General features: G+C 42.0%; 1 protein-coding gene across 5 annotated transcripts in view; it reads left to right on the plus strand.

Annotated features, from left to right (window-relative positions):
* The window catches only part of plxna3 (plexin A3), a 137971-nt gene that overhangs the window by 102254 nt on the left and 23069 nt on the right, over window positions 1-12648 (plus strand). For all 5 annotated transcript variants that reach the window (XM_044210247.1, XM_044210245.1, XM_044210248.1 and 2 more), the window contains 10 exons: window positions 2993-3089; window positions 3729-3919; window positions 5215-5363; window positions 5440-5560; window positions 6237-6373; window positions 6511-6681; window positions 6777-6870; window positions 7252-7371; window positions 9188-9307; window positions 9684-9827. In XM_044210247.1, the coding sequence (XP_044066182.1) occupies window positions 2993-3089; window positions 3729-3919; window positions 5215-5363; window positions 5440-5560; window positions 6237-6373; window positions 6511-6681; window positions 6777-6870; window positions 7252-7371; window positions 9188-9307; window positions 9684-9827 (1344 nt within the window). The remainder of the gene's footprint in view (window positions 1-2992; window positions 3090-3728; window positions 3920-5214; window positions 5364-5439; window positions 5561-6236; window positions 6374-6510; window positions 6682-6776; window positions 6871-7251; window positions 7372-9187; window positions 9308-9683; window positions 9828-12648) is intronic.

A 12648-nucleotide genomic window follows, 5' to 3' on the forward strand; every position in this document is an offset into this window, starting at 1 on the left:
TAGATTTATCGGCGGTGTTGTGTTGAAGTCTGTTTCCCCATCAATCTGTGTTCCCCTTCCCCTGAACCCGACGCCGGCCGTTATCTCTGTCACATGAGCCCCAACCGGAACCGTTCTGCCACTCAGCGCACAAACACTGAGCGAGGCTGAGATGGGTATCAGACTTCAGTACTTGTGTTTGTGCTGCATCATGGCGGTTTGGTTTTTGGAGTGTGTGTGTGTGTGTGTGTGTGTGTGTGTGTGTGTGTGTGTGTGTGTGTGTGTGTGCAGCAGCAGCCTGAGTTATGACGCTGCTCTGTTGGGCTCAGCTGGCTGCTTTTAATGGAAAATCAGGGCATTAGACACACACACACATCTCTCTCTCGCACGATTGGTCTTGGTATTCCACATATTTCAGCTGTGTGGTCATCACTCTAACACACACGCGCACACACACACGCACACACATCCACACGCACACACACACACACACGGACAGTGTTATGAATAATGTGGTCGTTCTTGCAGCTCTGCAGAAAAGATCATTTTCATATCAACGCTTTATTAATTGTAGCCCAGTGTGTTTCCGTGTGTGTGTGTGTGTGTGTGTGTGTGTGTGTGTAGAGTGTGTGTGTGTGTGTGTGTGTGTGTGTGTGTGTGTGTGTGTGTGTGTGTGTGTGTGTGTGTGTGAGGTAAAAAGCAGTAAAACACTGGTTGCATGGTGAAGTATTTTTGCTGATGAAGGAATATTGAACTGAAGCTTCTGTGACTTAATGAAATTAGTTAATTTTGTGTGTGTGAGCGTGCACGTGTTTATATGTGTGTGTGTGTGTTTGTGTGTGTGTGTGCAGCAGACTCTGTCCTGTAGTGTGGTACAGTAGATTTTTACAGTTATATAGATATTTTTTGCTGAAGTAAGGCTATACAGCTGCCACCTCTTAATTAATCTATCTGTGTGTGTGTGTGCGTGCGTGTGTGTGTGTGTGTGTGTGTGTGTGTGTGTGTGTGTGTGTGTGTGTGTGTGTGTGTGTGTGTGTGTGTGTGCTGTAAGTTAATGAAATGAGCAGTCCGAAGTCATTAAGACATTAAGACACATTGATTGATTTTCAATCTTTCAGAAAACTCAACTTCTCTCTCTCTACTTTCACTGACTCTGTGTGTGTGTGTGTGTGTGTGTGTGTGTGTGTGTGTGTGTGTGTGTGTGTGCGTGTGTGTGCGTGTGTGTGTGTGCGTGGCGTCAGATTATCTGGTGACATATTCAGGACGCAGCCCGTCTGTCTTTTCAGCAGCGCTGCAGACGGGTTGTTTTGTTCGCACAGTTGTATTTTTTCCTCCATTAACGCCCCACTGTTTATCGGAGATGAGACGCGCCGAGACCGGCAGGTAGATCAGGTTCCCGTCGGCTCTAAATCCATTATGTTGTTTCTCTGACCGAGTTTTGTTGGTTACCATGGAGACCTGCATTCGCCATGACAACACCGCTCTGCTCTGTGTGTGTGTGTGTGTGTGTGCTGAGTTCATCCTTTATGGCCAGGCTTTGTTTCCTTTGCAGTGCTGCTTGTACTGCAGCCTAATACTGTTTGGTGTAGTAGGCCAACTGTTAGCTGTGCAAACGTTACCTGTCGTAATAATACATAAATAATAATAAAACTTTATTTATAGAGCGCTTATCAAAACAGAGTACAAAGTGCTTCACAACAAGAGAAATAAAATAACACAGTGAACGACGAGATATAAAGAAATAAAACACATAAAATACACAAAAGCAATAAAATAAACAGTAAAATAAACAGCCAGTGGCTGTGGTAATATTTGTTATAGAGCCGTTTAGTTTAGAAGTAATAGAAATATAGAAATATAAGTTGTAGTATTATAGCTGTAAGTTAATGTAAAAACATAAGCTGTACTACATCTGTAAACATAAATACTAGCTGTGCTAGCATTAGCTGGTATTACTCAAGTCATTATCTGTACAAGTATTACGTGTAGCAAGAGTTGTAGCTTAGCTTTAGCAGAAAAACATCAACATCAATGTTGCTACAGCTAATATTTGTACAATTTGGAGAGCACAAATATTGTTGCAATAAAATGAACTTGAGCTGTAGTAATATTAGTTGTGCAAATATTAGCTGTAGTAATAGCTGTAGCAATTTTAACTTTGTTTACATTAGCTGTTGTAACAGTGGTTGTTTAAATATTAGCTTTAGTAACATTAGCTGAAATAATATTAGCTGTAGTAACATTAGCTGAAATAATATTAGCTGTAGTAATAGCTGTAGCAATTTTAACATTAGCTGAAATAATATTAGCTGTAGTAATAGCTGTAGCAATTTTAACTTTGTTTACATTAGCTGTTGTAACAGTTGATGTTTAAATATTAGCTGTAGTACCATTAGCTATAGCACTCTTAGCTTTAGAGTAACTAACAGTTGTTAATATTAGCTGTAAGAATAGTAGCTGTAGTAACAAAATCAGTCAAATTTTATAACAGCTAATAGTTGTGCAGCTCTGTAAATGTTAAATATTAGCTGCTAGCATTAGCTGGAGTAACAACTGTAAAAATATCAGGTTTTGTGATTTTAGCTGTAGCAACATTAGCAGTAAAGCGGTGGCCTAGCCAATTTGACTACAGCTAATATTTGTACAGTTAGCTGTAGCAACAGCTGTAGTGATATTAGCTAAATTAATATTAGCTATTGTAACACTGGCTAATTAAATGCTAGCTTTATCAGCTCACATTAGCTGTAATGGGGGTAGTAATGGTAGCTGTAGAATTGTCTGTAGTAATATTAGTGGCAGAAATATTGGCTGATATTCGCTGTACAAATATTAGCTGCAACAGCTGAATACAGATGTAGTATTAGGTCCCAATATACTGCACGTCTCCTCTATTTCTTCTCCTCCTTTAATTAAAATGTCTACCGCCGGATCATAATTAACACTGAATTGGATTTTCTGTTTCCCAATTAAAAAGTATTGAACTTTAAATGATGTTCTGCCTCTGTCTCTGTAGTATTGGTATGAAGGGGACGAGGCCGGTGATCTCCCGGTGGATTTCTCAATTGTCTGGGACGGAGATTTCTTCATCGACAAGCCTTCGTCTATGAAAGGTAAAACCTGTTTATCATCAATAAAAACCTGTTTATCATCGGTCAACACGAACCTCACGTCCTGGAAACCCTTCAGTCTGTAAGACAGAAAAAGATTTTGGCTCATTCGGCTTCACAGGGGACTCGTTTTCCATCCTAATAAAGTGCGATTGCTGTCTTGATTTAATGATAATGTCAACGAAAACTTGTATTGACTCTTACTGCACATTTTACCACACAAGTGAACATACAAGTGATAGTTTATTATAATAGAACAGTTACCATCAGTTATTCGTCATGGTTTATTCAGTATTTAGTACCTCGTATTCTGGTTTTCAGCGCTTTGTTTTGTATATAGCAGATGCCCATAAACTATATAATATTTTTGTTATTTTTAAGGTTACTTATCTATACTATAAAAGGGGAACTTTCAATCAATAAGGATAAAGACAAAAAACTGTAAAAAGACGGGTAAAAAACTTTATATTTTATTAAGTGTCTAATGGTATATCAATGTTAGGAAGTGCAGACGTAAAGTAAATTACAGTCCATTGAACTCTTATTATATTCATGTGACTGCTTTGTTTTGCTGCTGTGACACTTCAGCCTCCCTGCGTGAAATCAATAAAGTTGATCTTGTGTCTTCGTTGCGTTTGTCAGCGTTGCTTTATAAGTGTGAGGCTCAGCGCTCCAGCTGTGGTCAGTGCCTGAAAGCTCCTGCAGCCTTTGAATGTGGATGGTGCACTGAAACCAGGAAGTGTCTCCTGCGGCAACACTGTCCTTCGCCTGAACAGAACTGGATGCACCACGGTCGACACAACCTGCGCTGCAGCCACCCGCGCATCACCAAGGTACGCCGTCGAAGTCGAACCTCTGCTGCAGAGCTATCAGTTAATCAATTATTTGATCAGCAGGAAACTAATTAGCAACTATTTTGATAATCGATTTAAATATTTAAGTAATTTTTCAAACAAAAATCCCAAATACGACGTAGTTCCAGTTTCTCAGTTGTGAGGATTTTAGATCTTTATATGATAGTAAACTGAATATTTCTGGGTTTTGGACGGTTGGTCTGACAAAACAATCAATTTTATTTATTATTTACAGACCAAACAACTAATCAATTTAATCAAGTTAGTGATAATGAAATGTAATGAAAAACATTATCTACTATTTTAGTATGTGACGCTCAGGTCACTTCATTCCAGTTCTATCTACTAGATAACTGATAACTGATCAACCTCATCAAATAACAGTCATAGTTATGTGGAGTTTCAATAATTTCTACTAATTTAATAATTTTCTCTTTTTAACACAAAAACTGATTTCATTTACAACTCATTTCCTACTGATACTTCTACTTTGCTGGTTTTTTTTAATCGCTGTAAAGTTACGATCAATGAAACTCAACACTTCCTGCACAGATGTTTCACATTAAAAGCCTAGCAGGAAATGGCGTGATTATGCCCTTAGAGATTGGGCTTTTAATTTGAAGCATTTTTGCAGATGTACTTTATATAAGAGAAAAATACCTGCCAAGTTGCACTTTTACTCAGTTGTTGGGGATAACGTGGAGGCCAAGAATCACCTGAATATAAGCAAGTGACTCATACGATGAAATTAAATATGTAACCTAATTTAATATATCAGCAGTTAATTTACTAATATATAGTGAAGAATATGTCATTTCAAAAGTCCTCCTCCTGCTGATTCACACAAATATCAAACACATTTAAATTCAAATTTGTGTTTTCTATGTTTTTATTGGTTATACAAATAACACCAGCTCTTTAACTGCTGCTGTCTTTACCTACAGTTAAAACTGGACTGTCGCAAACAACCACCCGCACCATCGGTGCCCAGTTATACTGTCTGGTTACTAGAAATGAACCCACCTGGCTGTCAGCCAATCAGAATTGAGAATTTCCAGTGAGCATGGTATAAACTGAATTGATCAAGACAACATGGAGGAAGTGATGAGTTTGTATCAACAGCAACATATCAAATATAAAATTAGTAATAAAGCCCTTAATATAAGCCTGTTTCTAATAAAGGCCTGGTTCTCTCTGTAGTCTTATCCGGCTGGGGTCAGTGTAATCAACATTAATAACTGATAAATGATTGATCTCTCGCTCCTCCCCCACAGATTGACCCTCTGACGGGACCTCGGGAGGGGGGGACGCGGGTGACGATCGAGGGGGAGAACCTGGGTCTGCAGGTAAAGGAGATCGCTCACGTTCAGGTGGCTGGAGTCCGCTGTAACCCCGTCCCCTCGCAGTACATCAGCGCTGAGAGGTCAGTCTGCGTTAGCATGTTGGTGCGAGCATGTTAGGGAGCGTGGCGGAGGTGCTGACCGTCTCTCTGTGTGCAGGATCGTGTGCGACATGGCCGAAGCTCTCCTCCCCCACTCTCCAGGCGGCCCGGTTGAGCTCTGCATCGGCGTCTGCAGCGCCGAGTATCGAACCCTCTCCACCCAGACGTACTCCTTCGTGGTGAGTGTGGGCATGTGAGTCTACATGCAGCATAAAGAATTTATATATATATATATATATATATATATATATATATATATATATATATATATATACTGTGTGTGTATATGACGGAGAGGGAGGAAACTAAAGGGCTTATCATGTAATCATGAACATCAGACAAGACAAATGAGAATAACAAGAGCAGGTAAAAGAAACATAAAAGGGGAGAAACAACAGAATAAAGGGAAACTAAATAAAAGGTTATTTGTCGCTGAGTCTTAAAGACATGAAACGATGTTTTTATTTTTAATGGTATACTGATATCAAGAAGTACAACTGTGAGGTAAATTAAAGTCCTTTGAAGACTTAGTAGAATATCAAAGAAAGTTTGATTTGATTGATTTTATAAAATGTTGTGAAGGCTGCGAGATACCAACAAATGCTCAGAAATAAAGCCTGAAAATAAATAAGTAAAATCGGATTTCTTTGTTTTGTTTTTTTGCAATATGGATGTTTAGATGAACTGAGATTATTATTGTTGTTCACCTGTCAATCAATTCAAATGTAAATGTTTGTGTATTGGTTGTTGTGTGACGTGTCAGTGTAAGGCAACTACTAATGGGGATCCCAATAAACAATATTCACTGGTAACCTGCCCTGCCCCCCCCTCCTCTTCCTCCTCTTCCTCCTCCAGAGCCCCAGTTTCAGTCGTGTTCGTCCAGAGAAGGGGCCTGTTTCTGGGGGAACCAGACTGACGGTGACGGGTCGACACCTGGACGCCGGCAGCGCCGTCTCCGTCTACATCGACAAGGAGGAGTGTCTGTTTGTCAAGTCAGTTTGGATCTGCTGACTCTAATGAACTGATGAGTTATAGAATGTATTGGGAAAAAGTAAATATACTGTATGTAATATATCATATAGTAACCAGCCAATCACTGATCTCCTCCGCCTTCCCCTCTCTCTCCCAGACGGACCAATCGGGAAATAATCTGCATAACTCCCGCCTCTCAGTCGGGCTCTGGCCCCGCCCCCATCCGTCTGATGATTGACAGGGCCGAGGTGACGAGCTTGGAGACCAAATACATCTACACCGAGGACCCGACCATCACCAGCATCGAGCCAAACTGGACCATCCTCAAGTAAATCCTCCAGATCCAGATCCTCCCCAGGAATAATCAATAATCACTCAGAGTATTGATCTGTAACCCGTGTGTGTGTGTGTGTGTGTACACAGTGGCAGTACAGTGATAACAGTAACAGGAACCAACCTGCTGACCATCCAGGAGCCCAAAGTCAGAGCCAAGTATGGAGGCGTGGAAACCAATAATGTAAGAATAGCCTGAAACTTTACACCAGTGGTTCCCAACACGGGGGGCCGGACCCTTCAGGGTGCCGCAAGATAACTCTGAGGGTCGCGAGATGATCCAAGCAGATCTCTTCTGCACAAAGTTTGTTTTGTTTGTTTGTTTGTTTTATATAATTTCAGTGAAACATCCTGATGAGGTGAAATCTCTCATTTTTGTCACATGACCCTTCATCGCTGGTTATGGCTCTAAACATGAGCTGTGAGCAACCCGAGGGAGACGTTTCCTGTTCAGACTGTGTCGTTTCATCTGTTTAATTTGTTTTTAAAGGCCTGAAGTTTTATTTTTATTTCACAATGAAAAGAAAAAGGTCTGAAGAAATAAATAATAATTTTCTCTTTGTAGTTCTGTTCTGTAGTCAACGACAGCACGATGACGTGTTTGGCTCCTGGTTTGGTCTACAGTAAACCCAACCCACCAGAGGGGGCGCTGCGCCCCGACGAGTTCGGCTTCATCTTTGACCAGGTAACACACACACACACACACACACACACACACACACACACACACACACACAGCAGGAGGAGGAGTAATAGTCGCAGTGATATTGGTAGTTTCAGGATTAGCATTAATTAGAATTGCATTTACTGAAAATAACAACACATTTGACACATTTCAAATAAGAGCAATAAGATATAAGATAAGACTTTATTGATCCCGGAGGGAAATTAGGAGTTACAGCAGCACAAGAAGAAACAGTGAGCACTCAAAGGAATAGAAAATATAAAAATGGGGGAAACTCACCATAAATCCAAGTTGAATTGAATCTCTTTACAGATACAAACAAGAAAACATTAAGTAGAGAACAAAGTGTACAACACACTGAAATAAAAAGCCACATAAAGTTTTGTCTTGTACATAAGTCTGCTGAACTCTCATCCTACCAACATATTGAACAAACACGGACTGACTGGGTCCCTGCGGATAAACTGCTGTAGGAAACAGCCATCATAGCAAACTTATTTCTTCTCAAAACACTGCGCGAGGTCAGGGGTTCAAATCCCGGGCGAGCCCACGTTCGTTACGCCCTGGCCTTGGGGAAACCCCGGCGCAACGTGAGAAATGAGACTCCCGTCTTCCAAACTCCCGAGAACCAACAGCAACAACGAATCTGCGGCCGTTTTAAAGGTTTATTTAAACTGCAAGCAGCTGGAACCAATCAGCTCCCTGGAACAGCCGACACACTCGCACCTGCAGCCAATCACAGCAGAGAGGGATCCGCACGCATGCACGGGCGATTAAAGCGGGGTCGTAACAGCGTTATTAGTTATGTAATTAATGTCAAAACACATTATTAATTTAGGAAAGTTACAGTTAATTTGCATATTGTGTAAAACGAAACTCTGTACTTTTCTTTAATACAAATCGTACAAAGTGCAATCCACACTGATTCTTAAAAGCTTATTTACCATCCTGTGATTCTGGCGTCGTTTAGTTTTCAGTCGTTTCAAGTTAAATTAGGACCAACGGCAAACATGAGCCCAGTTCCATCTCTTTAGGCTGCAGAGGCAGAACCGGGTGCACTGGTATTTTTAAAAGCACCAATTAAAAACAGAATCAGAAAACAATGAGATGAAGTCAGTAGGAGACAGACCGATGGACAAAGTCTTAAATGATTAAAGCACCTGTGAGACACGAAGTCGGTGGGATTACGGTCGGTGTGCAGTAATGACGTGCACGTGCAAGACTCGCAGCAGAGTGCAGCTGAGAAAGGTGACAAAGGTGAGTGATATATATATATATATATATATATATATATATATATATATATATATATATATATATATATATATATATATATATATATACATATATAACATAAACAGTGAAACCAAAATGCAGGGAAAAGTTCAGTTAGAGGCAAATCAATCACTCGGCCCATTTAGTTCAGATCCAGTCCTGATCCGGACTCCCGTCGTCTAGTGATCGGTTCAGTTTGCTGTGTGGAAAGGCAGCTCGTGTTTTATCGCGTCAGCCGTGTTTAGGCGAGGCGGTCCGCCTCTCTCCGGGTTTGGACAGTGATAATCCGCCAGGGGTTTACGCTGACCCCAGGACTCGTCAGCAGACCCCTGTCAGGTGGTCTGGACCTGGTTTACATGGCCTGAGTGGTCTTGAAGGTTCATGTGTTGAAAGCGTGTCGGGAATATGATGAGATCCGTAGAGGGCAGGTGTCACGTGACTGCTGAAGTAGTCGTAGCCGTCGCAGTGATAGTTGTAGTATTCGGCCCTGCAGCGGCTCAGCTTTCTGTTAACCTTACATCAATGTTCTGGTCCTGTCCAGGTCTCCTCTCTGCTGGTCCTGAACTCCACCCCCTTCACGCACTACCCCAACCCGACCTTTGACCCCCTGGGGAACTCTGGGATCCTGGAGGTCAAACCAGGGTCACCCATCATCCTCAAGGTGAGAAACAAACAAACAGGAAGTTCAGAAGAAGAAGAGACGCAGCATTTATATACATTTACTCACGTACTGTACTTCAGTACACGTCTGAGGTACTTTATTATTTCCATCTCCTGCTACTTTATAGTTATACGCCACTACATCCGAGGGAAATATTATACTTTTTATAATTATAATAATAATGTAATAAACATTATTATGAAATGGGTCATTCTGCATAATGAGCACTTTTTCTTTTGGTACTTTAAGTTTATTTTGATGCTGATACTTTTGTACTTTGACTTAAGTAACACTTGACTGCAGGACTTTTACTCGTAACAGAGTATTTGTACTCTGCGGTACTGGTGCAAGATCTGAGTACTTCTTCTGGTTTCAGGGTAAAAACCTGATCCCTCCGGCTCCCGGGAACAGCCGTCTGAACTACACGGTTCTGATCGGAGAGTCTCCCTGCCTGTTGACCGTGTCGGAGAACCAGCTGCTCTGTGATTCGCCGGATCTCACCGGAGAACAGCGAGTCCTGGTGAGTGATGGGACCTTAGCCCCGCCCTCTTTAAAAAAAAAAAAAAAAGTTTAACCTCTCACTGATTGGACGGGATTGTTGGTGATTGGTTGACGTTTGAAGAGACTAAACTTCCGTCATGCTGTAGTTTTATGGACTTTAATGGCCGCTTGTAATTGTTTGGTTCATCGGTGAGTTGTTTATTTATTAAATGTCACAAACAGACTAAACAGTTAATCTGTGAAGTAACAAGGTGATTGATTCAGATTAGTCAGTAATATTGGAATGAGAGGACGAGAGAAGAGGACAAAGGAAGGAAAGGAGAGGAGGAAAGAATAAAATGAAGAAGAGGAGATTAGGAGAGGAAAAGAGGAAGGAAAGGAAGAAGAGGAGGAAGGAGGAGGAGGTAGAACAGAAGAAGAGAGGAGGAATGAGGAGAAAGGGTCGAAGAAAGAAGAGCAAAGGAGGAAGGAAATGAGGACACGAAGAGGAGGAGGAAGGGAGGAAGAGTGGAGAGGAGGAGGGAGGAAAACAGGATGGGATGAGGAGAAGAAAGGGGAGAAGTGAGGAGAGGAGGTAGAGGAGAAAAGGAAAGGAGTGCAGAGGAAGAGGAGAGCAGGGCAGAAGGAAAATAGGGGAGAAGAGGAGGAGAGGAAAGAACGACAGAGAGGAGGAAAGACGAAGAAGAGAGTTGGAAGAGAGGAAGAGAGGAGGTAGAGGAGGAGGAAGGATAGCAGAAGAGGAGGAAGAGAGTTGAGAGGGAGGAAGAGAGGAGGTAGAGGAGGAGGAAGGAGAGGAGGTAGAGGAGGAGGAAGGATAGCAGAAGAGGAGGAAGAGAGTTGAGAGGGAGGAAGAGAGGGAGGAAGAGAGGAGGTAGAGGAGGAGGAAGGATAGCAGAAGAGGAAGAAGGGGAGAAAATGGGGGAAGTCTTTATAAAGGTGAAAGTCATTAAGTGCAGCTGCAGGGAGTCATGGGTCTGATGAAGATCAGAGGGTGACACACACACACACACACACACACACACTAACACACTAACACACTAACACACACACACACTAACACACACACACTAACACACACACTCTCACACTAACACACACACACACTAACACACACACACACTAACACACACACACTAACACACACACTCTCACACTAACACACACTCACACTCACACACACTCACACACACACACACACACACACACACACACACACACTCACACACACACACACACTAACACTCACACACACACACTAACACACACACACACACACACTCACACACACACACACTAACACTCACACACACACACTCACACTCACACACTCTCACACACACACACACACTAACACTCTCACACACACACTAACACTAACACACACTAACACACACACACACACTCTCACACACACACACACACTAACACACACACTAACACACACACACACACACACACACACACACACTAACACACACTCTCACACACACACACACACACACACTAACACACACACACACACACTAACACTCACACACACACCACACTCACACACACACTCTCACACACACACACACTAACACTCTCACACACACACTAACACTAACACACACTAACACACACACACTAACACACACACTCTCACACTAACACACACACACACTAACACACACACACACTAACACACACACACTAACACACACACACTCACACACACACACACTAACACACACACACACTAACACACACACACACTCACACACACACACACACACACACACACTCACACTCTCACACACTCACACACACACACACACACACTCACACACACACACTCACACACACACACACACACTAACACTCACACACACACACAACACACACACACACACACACTCTCACACACACACACACTAACACTCACACACACACACTCACACTCACACACTCTCACACACACACACACACTAACACTCTCACACACACTAACACTAACACACACTAACACACACACACACACTCTCACACACACACACACTAACACACACACTAACACACACACACACACACACACACACACACACTAACACACACTCACACACACACACACACACACACACACACACACACACACTAACACTCACACACACACACTCACACTCACACACTCTCACACACACACACACACTAACACTCTCACACACACACTAACACTAACACACACTAACACACACACACACACTCTCACACACACACACACACTAACACACACACTAACACACACACACACACACACACACACACTAACACACACTCTCACACACACACACACACACACACAACACACACACACACACACACACACACACACACACAGATGTTCAAAGTGAAGCCAATGAACAGTTTTTCCTACCAAACTATTGATACATTATTAAAACTATTGATTAATAATCAATACAAAATGTCATGTTAGTGCTTCCTCTCTTTCATCATCATCATCAACTCATCTTCATCATTTATTCATCAGCTTGTTCATACGAGCCTTCATCTGTTTTATAATCGATATCAATAACTTGTAAAAGGAAACGCTTTAATAAAACATTAATGCAGGAGACAACAACGATAATTAATACACACATGAAGAGTGTGTGAGTGTGTGTGTGTGTGTGTGTGTCTATCAGTGTGTGTGTGTGTGTGCGTGTGTGCGTGTGTGTGTGTCTATCAGTGTGTGTGTGTGTGTCTATGTGTGTGTGTCTATCAGTGTGTGTGTGTGTGTGTCTATCAGTGTGTGTGTGTGTGTCTATCAGTGCGTGTGTGTGTGTGTGTGTGTGTCTATCAGT

The sequence above is a fragment of the Siniperca chuatsi genome, linkage group LG10 (assembly GCF_020085105.1).
Source record: "Siniperca chuatsi isolate FFG_IHB_CAS linkage group LG10, ASM2008510v1, whole genome shotgun sequence".
In the NCBI taxonomy this organism is placed as follows: domain Eukaryota; kingdom Metazoa; phylum Chordata; class Actinopteri; order Centrarchiformes; family Sinipercidae; genus Siniperca; species Siniperca chuatsi.